Genomic DNA, 18885 nt, shown 5'->3' with positions numbered 1-18885 from the left:
AAGTTACCGGCTCTTGTGCTATGTGTATCTCTGATCTTGACCGTATGATACCTTTTTGCTGTAATTGGCAGTTTTCATTGTAAGACCTATACAATAGCCCTGAACCGTGGCCATTCCTGTTAGAGCAGAAGTCTTTTGGGGTTTTGAGGAAATCTAGAGCTTTGGCTGACCTCAGAGTTCTCCTGTAATATGAATGTCACTAGCTGAAAGAAGATCACTTGAAATCACGTCCATCTGTGGGCTCTTTCCTGAAAATATTTTCCTCAAACCAGTTTAAAGCTCACTAGTCACTACTTCCTTTCCTCTATGGCAGTGTTTCTCAACCTTGGCAACTTGAAGATGTCTGGACTTCAACTCCCAAAATTTTGGGAGTTGAAGACCGGACATCTTCAAGTTGCCAAGGTTGAGAAACACTGCTCTATGGCATGGATCCAGCCTGCGGGGTGCTTAGACCTGGCCTGCGAGGCCGCTGTGGAAACAATGAAGGACCAGCCCCAGTGTCTCTGCCAGTGAAAAAGGAACTCACGCAGCCCTCCCAAACTGTGATGGTCTCCTGCAACCCTCTGCCAGCAAAAATAGAACTCTGTTTTCACTTGCATCCTGGCCATGGCCCCCTCCCCCCTCCCCAAGGTCAAACACGACCCTGATGCAGCCCTCAATCAAATTGAGTTTGACACCCCTGCTCTATGGAATTTAGTGGGCCTATGCTAAGCAGCTAAGGGGAATTAAGATTTCTGGGAGAAATATCAACAACCTCAGATATGCAGATGATCCCACTCTGATGGCAGAAAATGAAGAGGAACTAAAGAGCCTCTTGATGCGGGTGAAGAAGGAGAATGCAAAAGTTGGCTTGAAACCTAAGATCATGGCATCTGGCCCTCTCAATTCCTGGCAAATAGATGGGGAAGTAATGGAGGTAGTGCCGGGTTTTATTTTCCTGGGCTCCAAGATCATTGCAGATGGGAACTGCAGGCAATAAATTAAAAGACAGTTGCTCCTGGGGAGGAAAGCTATGGCAAATCTAGACATCATACTAAAAAGCAGAAACATTCACCCTGCCAACAAAAGTGCACATAGTCAAGGCTATGGTTTTCCCAGTTGCAATGTATGGCTGTGAAAGTTGGACCATAAGAAAGGCTGAGGGCTAAAGAATTGAGGCCTTTGAACTATGGTGCTTGGACTGCAAGGCGATCAAACCAGTCAGTCCTAGAGGAGATCAACCCTGAGTGCTCTTTAGAAGGCCAGATCCTGAAGATGAAACTAAAATACTTTGGTCTAATGAGAAGGAAGGACTCATTGGATAAGAGCCAAATGCTAGGAAAGATTGAGGGCAAAAGAAGAAGGGGACGACAGGGAATGAGGTGGCTGGATGGAGTCACTGAAGCAGTAAATGTGAGTTGAAATGGACTCTGGGGGATGGTAGAGGACAGGAAGGCCTGGAGGAAAGTTGTCCATAGGGTTGTGATGGGTCGGACACGACTTTGCAACTAACAACAACAATGCTAAGTGGCAATGTTTGGCTCAAATGCAGTGTATACAGGTAGTCCTTGACAACAGTTCATTTAGTGACTGTTCAAACTTACAATGGCACTGAAAAAAGTGACTTATGACAGTTTTTCACTTGTCCGTTGTACAGGGCGGGGCATAACCTTTTCCTAGGGGGTCACAGCAACACTTGTAATAACAACACAAATAATTCATACACCATTCGAAAGCCCATCAAAAACTGAGTTTATTGACACGATTTAATAGTCAGTATGACCACCATTAGCCCTTCGAACAGCATTCAAACGAGGTGGATAAGAACACAACAAATCTTCAAACAGTTCCGTTCGATTTTCCAGATTTTTCAACACAGTTTCCAAATTCATTCTCAAAGTTTCAACCGAATATCGATTTTGACCTTGCTCCTGAATCATCAGAGCTTCCACTTCATCCTTAATTATGGCCCCAATGTTCTCTACCGGATTGAGATCTGGCGAATTTCCCGGCCAGACGTCATTGCCCCAAAATTCGACATTGTTTTCCTTTAACAATTGCTGAGTCGCATTTGCACGCATGCAAGGAGCTTTGTCATGAAGAAAGACAGCCTCACCAACCACCAAGACATTGTCTGGATCACTGAGAAATGGAATGACATTCTCCAATAAAATTTTCTCACGGAAATAACTGCCATCCCAGGATTCCCCTTTATCCTTCAAAACCCAATGCAGTTTCTTGGCTGTGAAAATGACGAAAATCCCGATGCAAGTCGGATTGCGAACGATTTGTCGATATCGTTCATGTTTGGCGATGTCGTCGACGTCTTTAGCCCAAATTCGATCGTTCTGGAAATTCAGTTTTCGAATGGCATAAACGAAGAATTCGTCAGATGGCGCCAAATGAAGAAAATCTTCCTCGGTCCATTCAGACAACCAATCGCACAACCAAAGCCGATCTTGAACGTGTGTTTGAGTTTTCAATGGTTTGCAAATGACGTGGAATGGCTTCAAACCTTCTCGTTCTCGATATCGGCCGATTGTCCTTTGATCAACTCGTTTTCCACGAATTTGAAGGATTTCTTGGGCCACTTTTCGGTTTCCTTTTCGTTGTTTGCGACTGCCAGTTGCAATGATGGCTTTGCTTTCTTGGGACAGTTGCAGAGGACGCCCTTCTCCAAATTTTGTGAAACATTCTTGGGCTGTTTTGTTCCAATTATCAGTAACCCAATCCGGATGACGTTTCAATTTGTTTGCAATCCATTTTCGATTGATAAACGTCGCTCCAGCATCGCGAGCCTCTCGAAAGGCAATGCATTTTATTCTGTCAATGATCCTTTGTTCTTCCGAATCGAATTTTCCAGCCATTCTTAAAGCAAATTTAACATTTAATAGCTCATTCAATTCAGGTTTTTATGGGCTTTAAAATGAGGTGTCGCGGAAGTTGTAAACTGCTGTCGATCTTGCTGTGACCCCCTAGGAAAAGGTTATGCCCCGCCCTGTAGTATCCCAGAGTCACATTATCAAAATTCAGACATTGGCATGAGAACTGACTCATTTAGGGTTGCAGTGTCCCCAGGATTATGTGTTCATCTTTTGCGATCTTCTGACAAGCAAAGTCAATGGCCAAGCCAGATTCGCTTAACAACTGTGGTAAGAAAGACTATAAAATGGGGCAAAGTTCATTTAACAACTGTCTCACTTAACACGAGAAATGTGGGGTTCAGTTGTGGTTGCTAAAGTCAAGGACTACCTGTATTTCCACCATCAGGAAAGGATGTGTCCATTCCTGATAGCCAGAAAACAGATGCCATTTTCGTATTCAAAAGACAAAGGGTGGCGTTACTTCCTGGAGCCTCATGTTTGTTCCTTTAATACGGGCATGATCGACACATCTGGAAAGCTCGTATGTACAATCTAGTGGAAGGTGTGTTGGAAATCCTTGCAAAATTACATCTGTGCCTTTCCAAGGGTATCCGTCAATAGTGGCTCATGAATTCCGATTCCTCCCCATCAACCTCTCTGCTTCCCTTGCTCCATCTGCCAGCCCGTTGCCTCTCATTCACTCTGGCCTGCTCACTCAGTCTGGCTCTCTCCACAATGCAATAGCAGTTAGCAATAGCAGTTAGACTTATATACCGCTTCAGAGGGCTTTCAGCCCTCTCTAAGCGGTTTACAGAGTCAGCATATCGCCCCCACAATTTTACCCACCTCGGAAGGATGGAAGGCTGAGTCAACCCTGAGCCGGTGAGACTTGAACCACTGAACTGCTGAACTAGCAGTCAGCTGAAGTGGCCTGCAGTACTGCACTCTACCCACTGCGCCACCTCAGCTCTAGTAACTGCAACTGATCCATTTCCACCATCAGAATGAGACCAGCTGCTCCTCCCAAAGAGACTCCTCCCAACCACCCTGGAATCTTCCTGGATTTGATGCTTAACCCTCCCGATATCCTAAATCACAATGTGGCAGCAGTTTATTGCTATGCAGATGCAGTGGCCTGGGGGTGGGGAGTGGACAAGGCCAGCAGGCCTTCGTGAAATCAAGACTTGCAGCCGAGCTTTGGCTGCAGTATTCTTGCTGCCGGGATCATTGAAATGTATTTCTATTTATATAGTCCTGTTGAGCCCAATGCGGTTGACAGGAGCCATGAGTTTCTGGTGTAAGCACCAGGTTCTGTCCTGCTGTCAGCAGCTGAATCATTCCTGGGTTGTTATATATAGGCTTCTTGAAGCAATATGGTTGAGGTGGGGAAAGGGGCTACTGGATACTATAAGGCCTTTGGGTGTCCTGAAGTGTGATCCAGCAGCTGCTCACTCTCTCCACACAACCACACAAAATACCTCTTACATCTCTTGCAGTGAGTGGCTCTCCAATATCCAAGCTCTACTGGGAGCCATGTCTTCTTCCATTTCCTCCTCTCTGTCTAGGCCATAAGAAAGGACTAACAAGAAGGAAGCATTTTGTTTCAGGGCAAAAAGGAATCCCTGCTTTCTACTGTGCCTGTCACAGGCCATCCAACTCCTTGTTCTCACCCCTAGAATGGGGATCTAAGACTTCTGAGTCTTGATTCTTCCTTCTGTGCTGCCGGACATCCTTGGAACTCACATTTGATGCACTGGGCTCCTGAAATACCTTTCCATTTGATGCTAGCATCTAATAGCCTTATGTCTTTAAGATCAAAAACATTTAAGACATTTATCTTTTCCTTTCCTGCTGCCTAATCCCCCTAATCCCCCTCTCAACAGCTGTTTCAGCCCTCAGATGTGATTGTAACTAACTTCAGATTGAGTGGCCACCCAATGAATTGTGGCAAAGAAACCCAGGTCCCTGTTGTCCCCTGGAGCAGGGCAAGGTAGGTGTGTCTAAGTTATTACCAGATGTAATCCTGTCTCTGACAATTGGACATCCTCTAGGCTTGAGGAGGGAGGGAGGGGGAGAGAGAGGGTGGGAGAGCAAGAGAATCATTCTCAGCAAATGATGCCAGACAAAGAGAGGGAGAGAGAAGCAATATGCCCAGGGAAACAGAGCAGGGCAGGGAGGGAGATGAAACAAGAGCCCAGCATCTATTTTCCAGCAAGGCATTTCACTGCTTTCCACAGCAAGATATATGGACAGCCAGGAGAATAACCATGGGGATATATCAGAGAGCGCACTCTCATTCACCAACCAATTATGAATTCATAGGCCCTCTCTTTTCTAAAAGCAGCACTGCAAGTGATCTTAAGGGACAAACGGGGTGAGATGCCATTAGCAGTTGGGAACGGTAAATAGCAAGCTTCAAAGAAATTCCTCCCCAATCAGGGTTTCAGCCTTTTGCACACCAATGCTCTCACCTCAGTGGAGTCCCGATCCAAATCTAGAGAGCCCGCTCTGTGAATTGAAACACTAAGAGGAGAGCAGAGCTGAAGCTAAAAAGCTAGCTTGTGAGATAAGTCTTCTTGGAAGCTAGCTTTCTGCCCTGTAAGCCTTTGTAGCTGCATGTCAGAAATGGGTTAATGTTTGTGCAAATTGCAAGCACTTAAAAGGCAATTCTTATATCAGCCCTGGTGTACCGAAGGATTATGGAAGCGGAAGTCCAACCCATCTAGAGTTCACTAGGTTAAGGAAGGCTATCTAAGATTTGATAAAAGCAATCACTTTGTTTGCAGAATATGTGTGCAGTCATGCCTAACGTCATCAAGGTTTGCTTAATTCACTTTTGTGGTTGTACACAATGAATTGTAAAATAACCATATGAATAAGTACTGTAGGTGTGGCACACAACCACTATCTCTACCAGGCTTCCTATAAAGCCATTACTCCAGCTACTCAAATACACTAGAAACTGGGGAGGGGGGATGGTCAAAAGCTAAGCTCAAAATCATGTCAACTTATTCTCAAGAGAAGTCAGGCTTCCACCAAATTTGTTGTCTGAGATATAGGAAATGAAAGCAAAATTAAACTGGAAACCAGGCTAATCTTTTTGGGATGAACTGTTTTTTTTAAAGTAGGTTGAATTAAATAGCAATAGGGAATAAAAAATAATAACAAGGAGAAGGGAAGAGGAATATGCAGTTCATATGCAGCTTATGAGTGCAATTTTATAACATATAAACAAAATATACTTGATTGTACAGTCTTTGGTGCCAATCAGAAAGAGTCTCAACGAGATAAAAAATAGAGCCTGGGAAATTTGTCTATATTTAATTTTGTCCAGATGTCCAGGCGCTTTTGAAGAGTGGGGGAACAGCAAGCATGACTGAGACCTGCTGTTTCAGGACTATAGACCCCCATTAGCAGATGGAAGCCATGCTGTGTGCTGGCAGGAATGCCAATTAGATGAGGAAGGCAAGGGAGCAACCAATAGCTAGTTTCTCCCTTCTCAGTGGAAACCATATGCATAACTGATACCTGAGCCAGTGCCATGAGGTTCCTGCTCAGGGTCTACCTTCTCTTTGATGGGGCAATGTTGGCCCTTGGTGCTACCTGTATTGTTCTCTCTGATCCTACTGAAGAAGTGGCAGCATCCTGTACTTGCCTCAGGCTCTCCAATTTGGTACTGGAACAGACTGGATCTAGAGGAAGAGCACAACCAAACTGTTAGCAGTAAAGTGGAGGTGGTTTTCTCCTGAGGTGGTTCAGAGATGGCATTCCACAGGAGTGTTGAGTTATGGGCATAGCAATCATTTTCAGAGGAGGAAGGTGGAGCAGATGAGACACCATCTCAGTTTCACCCTGGAAAACCAGAGGTGGGCATCAGCAGTGGGGTAGAGTCATGCCTACTGTTCCTGTCTTAATTTTGGAGACTGAAACCAGAGCCATGGCTATTTGACCAATAGGAATAACCACAGCTGCCACATGGAAACCCAGAAAACACAGTGCTCTGCTGCCTGGGGAAGACCTTTAGGCAGCAATACTCTTTTTGGGGCAAACTATTGTTCCTATGTAGATTTAGATTTAGATTTGGTTTATTTATATGCCGCCCTTTTCCGGGAGGGACTCAGGGCGGCGAACAACTCAAAAGGGGAAGGGGAAACATAGAACACAATACAAATAGTTAAAATAGCCAAGAATCATGCAACCACACAGGTCAAGAGGGGAGGGGAACTCATCAACCTCAGGCCTGCCGGCAAAGCCAGGTTTTGACAGCTTTTCGGAAGGCCTGGAGAGAGGTGAGGGTCCGAATCTCTGAGGGGAGTTCATTCCAGAGGGCCAGAGCTGCCACAGAGAAGGCCCTCCCCCGGGTAGTAGCCAGATGACATTGGCCGGTAGACGGAACCCGGAGGAGGCCGACCCTGTGTGATCTAATGGGTCTTTGGGAGGTAATTGGCAGCAGGCGGTCTCTCAGCCTGGCTTTCATTACGAGAGCTGATTTAGATGGAAGCTGGGAGCTCTTCATTCAAGTCCTACTGAGTACATCATGTGTGGCACAGAAACATTGCCTGCCGCAGATTATCTTGTGAATTTTGGGCACTCTGTGCCTTCTCTCCGAGCTGTGGGATCCTCTCTGGAAACCTTGATTCCTCACCTGGACCTGACAAGTTCTTTTGACCTTACCTGCTGAAATCGACACAATTTGGACAGGGCCTTTCCTTCACATTTTCACTTCAAGGGTGAGCGCTTCTGTGATTTACAGGTTTTCTTAACGTTTGTCAAGCCTGCAGACAAGGATCAAAAGTCTCCAAAACCTACTCATAACATTCTTCATATTGTGAAAATGTGCACATATCTTTCATTTTTTTAGCTGTAATGATAACATTATTTTTTATTATGAGGTCTATTAATACATGTGCTCTTTTAAAAAAAAATGTGGATTGTCTTCCCAAAGAAGAAGTGGACCAAATAGTTTACTCTAAGGAGCATTCACTTGGTGATCCCTGCATTTCTGATTTTGAGTTGTTAACTGCACAATCAGATCCGATGTAGACAGGCTGGCGTAATGCATCTCCTTGCCAAGTGCCCTGCAGCAGCTTTTCAGTAGAAAAAGAGACTCCTTTGCTTGCTCTGGCTCTACCAAAGTGGCATTGGTTTAAGCTGGAACTGAACCAGAAGTGTTTTCAACTGCAGCTGAAACAAATCCCAATTACAATAAAGTTCGGTGATTTGACCAAAGAGAAGGTCATTATTGAGAGGTAGAGGAATATCCATTTTACAAATGACTTTGCTATGCCCAAACAAGAGAAATTCACAACATCCCTTCTTTCTCTTTCTCTACCTCCTTCACTTTCTACCAGAGAGAAAAGATTATAAGAAATACCCAGTAAGAATAGCCTGGTTACATGGATAAACATTCAATTTTATTCCTGGACAATATGACCATAGAAATTGTAATTCAAGAGAGAGCATTAAGTTCACCAGTTGCTGTGGGGTGGGGCTATGCAATCCAGTCAGGGAGGCAACATGACTGCTAGACCTTCATACAAATTTTATTTTTGGTTATTGGATGGGGAGGCACTTGTTCACTACTTCAAGAATCAGATTTTGAAATGTGTTCTTGACTTTTCACCTGTCGGGCGATTCATTTTTCAGTTGAGAGAAGAAAGAAAATGCTGTGTAAGTGAATGTTTGTTCCATTCTGAAAACACAACTCACTTGTTCAAATTGGTGCGGCATGCTTGTTCCGCGAAGATAATATGTTACTTCAAATGGTCCATAAAGCTGCTCTCTTTCATTTGAATCTGTCATTTGCTGTAGTTTAACCTTCCCAACCCAGAGTCCTCCAGTTGTGCTGGGAATAGAACACTTAGAATTCCTGGCCATCACAGCCAAGAGTCATGAGTGCTGGAAATAGAATGAATTGTATCTCCAATGTATCTGGAGAGTATCTAGTAATCAAAGTTCACTGACACAATCAACAACCTGTAAACCATGGTTATCCAACCTTTTGGCTTGCCTCGGCTGCATTGAGTGAAGAGGAATTGTCTTGAGCTACATGTAAAATATATAACATAGTCAATGTATATAAACAACAAACCTTTATTTTGGAGGGTGGGGTGGAGTCTTATGGGGCTGCAAGACTAGTTGTCCAGGACTGCATGTAGCCCCTGGGCCATAGGTTAAACACATCTGCTCTAAAACATTCTCCTTATCTACAGAATGTGCATTTTCCATAGCACTAAGCTCAAATTCAGATGTCTACATAGATATACATTAATAGTGTTTTTCTTACATTGCTAGAGTGAACTCAGTTTCCAATTAATTCCTGACGTTAGCAAGTCTTATGCTTAAACCCTGTTTAATTTTCTAAATGGAGAGAACCCTACTTTGATTCATAGAGGTAAAACAAACTTTTTTTTTGCTTCTAGCTTAGTTCAAATCCAGTTATGGTGATAAAATTGCTTGATCAATATATGTTTGCAAATGAAATGGCACTATTGGCGCCGTAGCATTTTCGCAATTTGGGAGGTTTCTTTGTAAGTTGATCATCTGCCTACTTGTTCCGAAGTGCATTCTGCCAAATTCAGGTCAGCTTCCATAAAGGCATAGGACTATAGCCTTAAAGTACAGGACAACCAGCCCTCTTCTGGGTGAGCCTGAATCATCCCTGAGTAATGAGGCTTGTGGCTTTTAATGCCGTCCAGGCCCACCTTAATGCAAGTCCTTGGCAGGTCCAATGCAAGCTACTTACATTGATCCTAGTAGGGCCAGGAAAGGAAAATATAGCTTTATGGCTAGAACACCGGGCTCTGTTTAATTTCTTGCCATGCCAGGCCTTGCTTAAGAAAGCTTTCCATGATGGCACTTTGCCATCTGAAACCCAAAGATCTTTGGTATGCAGCTCTTGATTGATCCAGGAAATTTAGTGAGCCTTTAATACCCTCCTCCACAAAATGCTCAGAAATAACTCACTCCAGAGATGGTGACCTTGCAAATTCATTACCACATCCCTCCAAAGGGCCGAGTTGAGGTTATGAATGCATAAGATGGCATACCAACTCCTGGCTGATTCCAGTTGCCCTTGTGGGCAACACTAAAGGACACTTGCCCGTAGCCTCCTCTCACTCTGGAGCCAAAAAGTTGGCTCTGGAGTTGGGATCTGCATTTCATGGTATTCGTGCGTATTCATTTAGAAACGTTAGGAATTATCAGTAGTTTCAACTTCTTTGTTCATCAACATATTGCTTAGGGACATTGCCCCAGTCTTCAGGGAAAGAGGGGCTACTTAATTCATGAACTGTTAATGCTCTTTCAGTGGGTCACAGAGCAAACATTTCCTTCTACCCTGTGCTTATCTCCTTCCCTCTTCCTTCTAGCATCCAAACACAAACATGATGGGTAAGAACTGATCACTGTCCTGTAAAGCTTTCTATATTCAGTGTTTTCCTTTGAAGTGTTTGAAGCTGGTCTCTTTTATAGAAGGGGCATAGGCATTAGGCAGTCAGTAAGATCCTGTGTACATTGCATAGCCCCAAGATTACATTGCATACCAAGATAATACAGCTTGTTCTTTGAGTAAGTTATTTGATGTTAGTAAATCTGACTGATTGCTTCTTTGGCACTGTTTGAACTCTAGTAGTAGCCACAATGCTGGATCAGAACACTTTCACTCTATGCCTCTGGCTTTCTCCAGGCTTGCACAGGATTCCATTATGATTTTTAAAGATTTTAAAGGTTTCCATTAAAAGAAATCTGAGTTTTTAAAGAAGTTGATGTCCATATGCATTCTATCTTTATGCATTAGAGTTAAGGATGCCTTGAATTCATGGATTGGAGGCTTCGGTGTGGTTCAGTTGAGAAGAAAGAAGTGCTATATGAATGGCTCTGATGTTCAGAAGTCTGTACAAATTCACGAATGAGCAGACCTACAAGATATGGACTTAGCTCTCTCTATAGAAGTCCTTGTTGGGAGAGAATACAGATTATTTCAGAAGATGTAGGTTTACTGTAGAGACACAGCACCAGGCCATCCCTTCGTATCTCATATCTCATCATATCCCATCTGTCAAAGGGAGACATCACAACTTCACCAGAAACTAAATATGATCTAGGATTAGTTGCAAGGATTTTGTAAAGCTGATGTGAGATGGTGCAAATGGGGCACTTGGAAAAACGCACCCCCCTTTGTACACCAAAGACTCAACTTTTCCTGGCCCAAGCACATATACAATATACAGAGGATATAAGATATATTTTCCTATGCATCTCACACATGCATATTCACATGAAATGATTGAAGAAACATGACCTTCAAGGAATGTAGGAGTGGGAAACTATCCAGAAAGAGAGAGATCAGAAATTCACACATAGAGGAACTATTGAAGTTTATCATTATCTCTCTTACCTCTACATCCCTGGAACAAAGATATGTTCCAGGAATGTAGATACATAGGGAGATGGAAAGTAAACAGCCAGGAATGGACTTGCATAGATATTCCATATTGGGGGGGGAGGGGATAGAGTGAGAACAGTAAACAAATGGGATGGCTTCAAAGTTGTGGGTGCTTCATCATTGGAGGCTTTTAAAAATAGATTGGACAGTCATTTGTCTGAAACGGTATAGATTTCCTGCTTGACCAGGAGGTTGGACTAGAAGACATCCAAGGTCCTTTCCAACTCTATTATTCAGTTATTATGAATTACTATCTCAGCAGTTCTAATCCATGTGTGATTTGCCTTAACTGCTGATTTGCTACTCACTTAACAGAGAATTAAAAGCTTACAGCCAAAACAAATGGAGGAAAAGAAAATTGATGGCTCTGGTTATAGGAGAGAGCAAATTCCCAATAACTTTTGCATAGACCATTGTTGACTTAGATTGGCCTTGCCCAACCAAACATTGCCCGCCCGACAGTCTCAGTTCATGCCACTCTCAGCCTAGCTGTGCCAGGCTGGGGAAAATGGACAGATTCCTAGGAAAACACTTTTTGTTGTTGTTTTGGAAATGCTGAGCTCGACTATTCAAATTTATGTAGCAGCTGATCACACAAGCAGATGCTACAGGAGAGGCAGAAAGGGCGAAGATTAATTAGGATATAGCCAGGTTTGCAAATCCACAACCTTAAACATCTCTGAAAACATGAAACCGTGTGTGCCCAACTTACGGATGTTTGTGTGCATTGAAGAGAAAGGGTGGGCTGGAAGCCCTGGGATGTGTGTAATTTGTAAAGATTCGTGCTGTGAGGTAGGTGTGTGCCTGTATATTTTCTGGAGCTTTCATTCTCGCATCCCAATCTCTCTCCCCCTGCTGCTCTGAAATAGCATCTGGGATAAGGGGTCATGAATATTTCACAAGGATAATTACCTGACCTGGAAAGACTCAGCCTGCCGGAGTCTTGCTGGCAGATTTAATGGCACTTTCCTCCCAATTCACGGCTCAGCATGGCCCTTACTACAGCTTTGGCCTTTGTACACAACCCCCGGCCAATGAACCCTAACATCCGTTGACCCACTCACTCCCAGCATAACCCCCTCACTAACATTGTGGGGTAGCTCTGCAGATCGTCTGCCTACACCTCCCCCCAACCCCAACCCCAGTTCTCTTCCCACTCCCCATTTCTGCAATCCTGATAATAATCTTCTCTCTGCTTAACTCTTGCTCCCCTCCAGCATGAGGCATGCATGTAGATATGTCTGGGACCATGCACAGAGACATCCTGCACCTGTATGCTCACATTTAACTCTGACTACTAGCAGACAAAGGCTAAAAATAGCTCTCTCTTCCAGCTCTCCTCTCTCTCCCGTATATGAAGTTAAATTAAGAAAGCCGCCCTTAGACTAGGAGGATACAGGCTCTTCCTGCCATTTCAGCTCAAGTGCCAACAACTCTGCCCCTTTCCACACGCTGAGAAAGACCCTCTCTCCCACAATTTGCAGTCTCTGGAAGATTATTAAGCACCAGAAACCCCAGTGCCAGCCATAAAACCCACAGATCCCTCTAGATACAGAGGCCAGGGCTCTATTTATTTCAGAAAGCTGAAAGATCTCGCGTGTTGCTGCAAAACAGACTAAGCTGCGGCATATTTTGAAAATGCAGAACAAATCTAATAGAGCAGATAGGAGTGTTAGATTTAGACTGTCTTCCTGTTGGCAAACAGAGGGAAGGAAAGAAGTAGAAAAAAATATTTTTAATATATTGTGTTGCCAAAAAGTAAAGGTTTTGGCAAATAAACAAAAGAAATCAAGCAAAACAAATCTTAAAACAAAAGAAAAACTGTATGAGAAGTGTGAACAGAACATTTTCAAAGTAACAAGTCACTTAAAGACAATTTCTGTTTCATTTGAATTATTGGTGTCAGACTTTTTTCTTTTGAATGAGAACAATATACCTGTGTATTCTTTTTGAATATATGGGACCCAGAAAGAATTCTGCATAACCAGAAAACAAGAGATGGGTGGGGGGATCACAGTGGTACTTTGGTACTCATTGTTAATTGGTTCAGGGAGGTGCTATGAGTACCAAAAATGATGAGCCTCCAACAAATGTTTCCCATAAGGAATAATGTAGTCAGTCAGAAGGCAGCCAACACTGACAGGTTCTAGCTTGTGCGTTGAGTACCAAACAAACGATGAGTGCCAGAACAAAATTTTTGTGTCAAACTGCTTTAAGTACCAAATTCAAAGCAGTTGAGTACCAAGGTACCACTGTATTCTGAACCTCATTTTATGATCAGTCCTACACTAACAAGGCTCTGCATTGGTCCTGGAGAATGTTCTCTTCTATGATTGAAAGAATAACCACATGGACCTGAAAAATGAAACTGGTGCCACTTACAACTCTGATTCTTTCTTAACACTCATAGGAATCCTTGCAATGGCTTTCCATCTTACTCAGATGGAATATTTCCACCTGACACCATAATGAGTGGGCTGGTTTTGAAGGTGTTATTTTTGAGACTCTGAGTGTGTGTTTGTGGGGGGGTGTCTTCCACACTGCTTCTTCTGACTTAATTTCACTAAACTCTTCTTTTCCAACTAGATCTGACATTTTGCAACACACTTCCAGGAGAATGCTATTTTCCCCATGGCTGCTGTGGGCCTGGCCAAGCAATGTCTTTGTTCCCAACAATTTCCTTCCCAAAGGGCAGATTAAGGTTGACCAAAGCTTTAAAATTAAGGCATTTTAATTGTTGCATTCTGTACTGTGCAAACCACTGGAATATCTGTGTTTAAAGGCAGCATAATCAGGCTACTCAGTCAGTAGTTTGTTCTGATGGGGTCTGGGGACAATTTCCATCTAAGTCTGTAACAACAGCTATGCTAACCTATTTGCTGACCAACTTCTAGTACATTTGGAATTAGCCTGGTCAGAAATTTCCAGAATATCTTCAGTTGACTACATTATTTTTAGGCATACCATTTGACAAAGTAAACACATAACTGCAGGAACCCTTTGCATTATAGAAGTATATATCAGGGAGTCAGGCTTATGCGGGTTCCTTCTAGAGTGTGTGCCCTTTGGCAAAACTTGGTTACAGTCTGGATTTTAGGAAGATGTGTGTTTTGAATAAGTGAAAAGCCCAGATAACTTCAGTGTGATCTTTTTCAGCAGACCCAGGGCATTGGACTGGATGGGAAGGTGATCCCAATACAAGAATGAGTAGTGGGGAAAATGGGAATAGGAAAGAAGATTCCCTTTCAAGCTACTTTCTGGGTTATTAAATGGAATGTTTAAGCAGCTTAGTTCACAATACACTGAATCATTGTGTATTACATTGTTCATTTGGTTGAGTGACTAAGTTGTTCCAGCCGTATCAAAATAGTTTAATATTTCTCTAACTGTCCATTGTGGTAAAAGGGGAGACATGGAGGCACCAGAGGAAAGTCACACCCATCAAAATTAAGACCATTTTTTATGAATAAAGATCAATTCACATGAATTTATCATATGATTGCAACCTTTCTCTAAAGATTAAATTACAGAAGTGAAGGGACTGCAAAAAAAAAAAAAACATTAAATCCAGCTTTCCACAGCCTGGTGCCCTCTTATGTTAGATCAGACTTTCAGTCAAACCAAGTAGATGTAACCATGATGGCTGAAGGTGTTGGGAGTTTTAGTTCAAGTTGTCTGGATGTCACTGAATTGGAGAAGGCAGATTTGAACTAACTGCTTGTCAGTGCAGAAAATCCATTGTTAAGAATATTTGATATGGGTTACTGAGAAGCTGAATGGTCCCCGATCTACTCAAGAGTCATCCAACGATTTCCGGTTTCAACAGCCAGTGGGCCAAACTTCCACCATCACACCTCTATCAATTAAGACAGGGGTCTCCAACCTTGGCAACTTTAAGCCTGGTGGACTTCAACTCCCAGAATTCCCCAGCCAGATTTGCTGGCTGGGGAATTTTGGGAGTTGAAGTCCACCAGGCTTAAAGTTGCCAAGATTGGAGACCCCTGAATTAAGATGACCAACACTGCAATTAAGTGTGTGAATTGCTCCCCTGGGGTCCCCTCAAATAGCTTTAAGAGAAACACCAGATAAAAAGAAGTCACAAGTGATCAGAGCCCCAAATTTTGATTATTATTATTTTCTTTAGTTCTGGAAGAGGACACGGTATCCTTTAGTTGAAGGGTCCTATCCTATGAGACAGAGCAGGCACTTATATGCGTGAAAGGATATTGTTAAAAGAATGGAGGCTCTGAAAAAAAGAGGTCCTCATCCATAGTTCCTTCTCATGCACAGAAGAGATCCTTGCCCTGTAGAGCAGTGGTTCTCAACCTGTGGGTCGGGACCCCATTGGGGGTCAAACGACCCTTTCACAGGGGTCGCCTAAGACCATTGGAAAACACATATTTCTTTAAAAAATACGGAAAACATAAAATAATTTTATGGTTGGGGGTCACCACCACATGAGGATCTGCATTAAAGGGTCACGGCATTAGGAAGGTTGAGACCCACTGCTGTAGAGGATATGGAGACTACAGAAGGCTCCTTACACACTCAAGAAGCAGTAGGATTTCAGGAACGCCTCTAACAAGAGAGTTTTGCAACACTCTACAAATAAAAAAGAATGGATTGCCCTTGCCATATGTTCATGAAATATAACAGGTGCCACATAGAAAGTGGCTTCAAGTCTCACAATTGGCCAGAAAGCAGCAGCAGCAGTAACAGACCGAGTTAGTCTTCCTTTACCCCTGGGTTAGGGTGAAGGTGAATCACTTTGGCCTCAGCTAAGTGCTGGGTAGGGATCCAGCCTCCCCACAGTCTCAAAGTTCCCAGACTCTATTAGCAATCAGTAGAGTAACCACCTTCCATTGTCAAAACTATGAAAGTTCCAACAGAATGAATAGACAGGAAAGGAGAAATAACCGGCAGCCAATCCTGACTGTTCCAGCGTTCGGAGACGAACAAGAAGTTCCTAGGCATCCCTTTTTCAGTTGGCTTCCTTCTCCATTACCATAACTCCCCCAGTAGTTATCTTCTGTTGGTGGATCATACTTGTGGCTCTGGATGTCATTGGCCGGGACATCCCTATAGAAGGAGGAAGGATCAGCAGGAGGGGATCCTCCAAGGCCATAGAGATGATTTGATGAGCCATTGGGGTGTGGGTGAGGGTGAGGATGTGGGTGGGGGTGAGGGTGGGGGCGAGGATGGGGGTGAGCCAGTCCATTTTCCCATTCAATCCTACAGCTCCAGTCAAACTCAATAGGGTGATGGCTGGTCGGAGGGCAGCCTTGAAAGACTGCTTCATTCAGATATCGCATGTCATGCCCCTTGCGTTCCACAGGAGAGATGCATATGACATCTGAGATGGAGACATGCGTGCGCTGGAACCAGGACCAAAGAGAGTAGGCACGGCAGTCACAGGCCCAGGGATTGTTGTTGAGGCGCAGAAACTCCAGGGAGGGCAAATCTGAGAGTGTTTCTCCAGACAGAGTTGTCAGGCTATTGTTGAACAGATAGAGAATGGTAAGCTTTCCCAAATCATGAAAAGCCCACGTAGGAATTGTGTGCAGGTGATTCCGGTGCAGCAACAGGCGGTCTAATCCAGACAGGCCACGGAAGACATTCTCGGAGAGCTTCCAGATTTTGTTCCCATGCAGAAAAAGATGGCTCAGGTTAGCTAAGTCCACAAAAAGGTCATCCTGGGAGAGAAAGGGAGAACGAAAGCTGTGAGATTCTGCTTTTCTGGAATGGCTCACCCCGAGTGGCCTCTCCTACCCCTGAAACGCTGCAAACTCAATTCATTGCCCCACATCCCAGACTCTTCAGCCAACCTTCCCCTGCTTCTCCCTGCTACGGTCTGCTGTTGCATGGGAGCCTAACATGTTTTCATTATATGGATCCCTGTTTTTTAATGCCCCTCCTTCTCCCTCTGTGTGCAACCCGCATTGTCTCCTCCAACTAAGGATGTGGCTGGAGGCAGTGAAGGCATAATCTGGAAATGCATTTTTACTGCTGCAGGGCCAGACTGCAGTTTCTCCACTCTTAAGCCACAGCGCCTGTAGCCGGATAGGTGTGTGGTTTTAGAGTGAGTTGCTGGCAGGGCATTGTGCCTTTCAGGATGATCCAGCATGAAGATGAAGGTTGAGAGCCACACCAGTTCTTTGCCAGTTTTCAGAAAAAAAATTGGGAGGGGGTATTCCTCTCTTGGGAGACATTTCAAACATTAAACCATCTATTTTCATATTATTCTTAAGAAGTAAATCCCTCATGTCACATCCCTGTTCTGCCAAATTAACTCTCTCCCACCTATTTTACTCAAAACCCAGAAGCCACATTTTCTTCCGATTCAGTTCCCCCCCCCCCTTACTTCCCAGCTATATATAGTTTCAGAAACTTTTTGGGCAAAGCCAAGCTTGTTTTTACAACATCTTTCAAGTGGGTAAGGACAGCCATAAGGGAAGGAGGATCACCTGTCTCTCGGCCCCATCATCCTTCTAGAGTGGAACAGGATCGTTTATGGCTCACAGGCTGCATAGTGTTCCTTTCATCATGTTCACTTCATGACTTTCTGCCCTGATCCTGCCTGTGTCTTTTAATCAGCCATGCATATATTTCGGAGCTTGGCCTTCTGCCCGAGAAAAGATTTCCCAACCTTGCTCATGCTAGGCCAGATTAAGCAGATTGCTCACCTGTAGGCAAAGCAGGTTGTTTTCCTGAAGATAGAGGTATTGGAGGCTGTAAAGATTGTGGAAGATCGTGTTTGGGAGGCTGCTCAGCTGACAGCGATAAAGGTGCAAAGACTGCAGCCGTTCAAGTCCACGGAAAGTATCTGGTTCAAGTGTGCGCAAATTGCGGTTGTCCCCCAGATCCAGCTCCTCGAGAACCTGGAGATGGCGGAAAGTGCCAGGCTGGATGGAGGAGATATTGTTGGAGTAGAGCCAAAGGGTGATGAGGCTGGGCCCAAACATTCCAGGTCTCAGGGTCCCAATCAGGTTGTTTTGTAGAAAGAGGCGCTGGGCATTGGGCGGTAGTATCCGTGGCACAGAGGAGAAGTTATTGGCCTGGCAGCTCACTGTGGGTGGGGAAAAGTAGCAGGTGCAAAGCATAGGACACATTGGAGATCCAAAGGGCAAGGCCAACAACAGGAGGAAGGTAGGAGCCAAGCCTGCAAGAGAAAAACATGGGTTAAGGCTCTTTGCTTCCCAGGACTTCGTGAAGGTGGGATCGTTCCCCTTTGCCCATTGATCATATGAACTATTCTAAGAAATCTATATACTTCCATAATCTAAACAGTACATTGTATTACCTCATTACAGTAGCTCCATTAAGTACAAACCAGTAGGCTCAGTTATTAAGTTTTCAATGAAATAGTAAACGATCAACGTTCTACTCTAGACAACTTCCTATTTGTAGATATTTTGAAAAACCTTTTTGCCAGTTACAGATTCCACCTCTTGCCTTTGGTCTCTGAGTACTGACTGCTGTTTTAATTGAATTACATGGGAGCTATAGCTCCCTCCCCCACCTTTTTTAAGAGCTTGGCTGCGGAGAGAAACATCCTCAATTGTGAGATTTACAAAGGCACAAAGTTGGCAACTACGC

At 43.9% G+C, this 18885-nt stretch overlaps 1 protein-coding gene across 1 annotated transcript in view; it reads right to left on the bottom strand.

Moving 5' to 3' along the window:
* The window catches only part of RTN4RL2 (reticulon 4 receptor like 2), a 51481-nt gene extending 33092 nt beyond the window's left edge, over nucleotides 1-18389 (bottom strand). The window contains exons 1-4 of the mRNA XM_032212342.1: nucleotides 17973-18389; nucleotides 16490-16982; nucleotides 16207-16441; nucleotides 6372-6535 (exon numbers count right to left, since the gene is read on the bottom strand). Of these exons, the coding sequence (XP_032068233.1) occupies nucleotides 6372-6535; nucleotides 16207-16441; nucleotides 16490-16982; nucleotides 17973-18389 (1309 nt within the window). The remainder of the gene's footprint in view (nucleotides 1-6371; nucleotides 6536-16206; nucleotides 16442-16489; nucleotides 16983-17972) is intronic.
* Between the last annotated feature and the right edge of the window lie 496 nt (nucleotides 18390-18885).

The sequence above is a fragment of the Thamnophis elegans genome, chromosome 1 (assembly GCF_009769535.1).
Source record: "Thamnophis elegans isolate rThaEle1 chromosome 1, rThaEle1.pri, whole genome shotgun sequence".
Lineage (NCBI taxonomy): Eukaryota > Metazoa > Chordata > Lepidosauria > Squamata > Colubridae > Thamnophis > Thamnophis elegans.
This window is presented reverse-complemented; position numbering and strand designations above follow the sequence as displayed.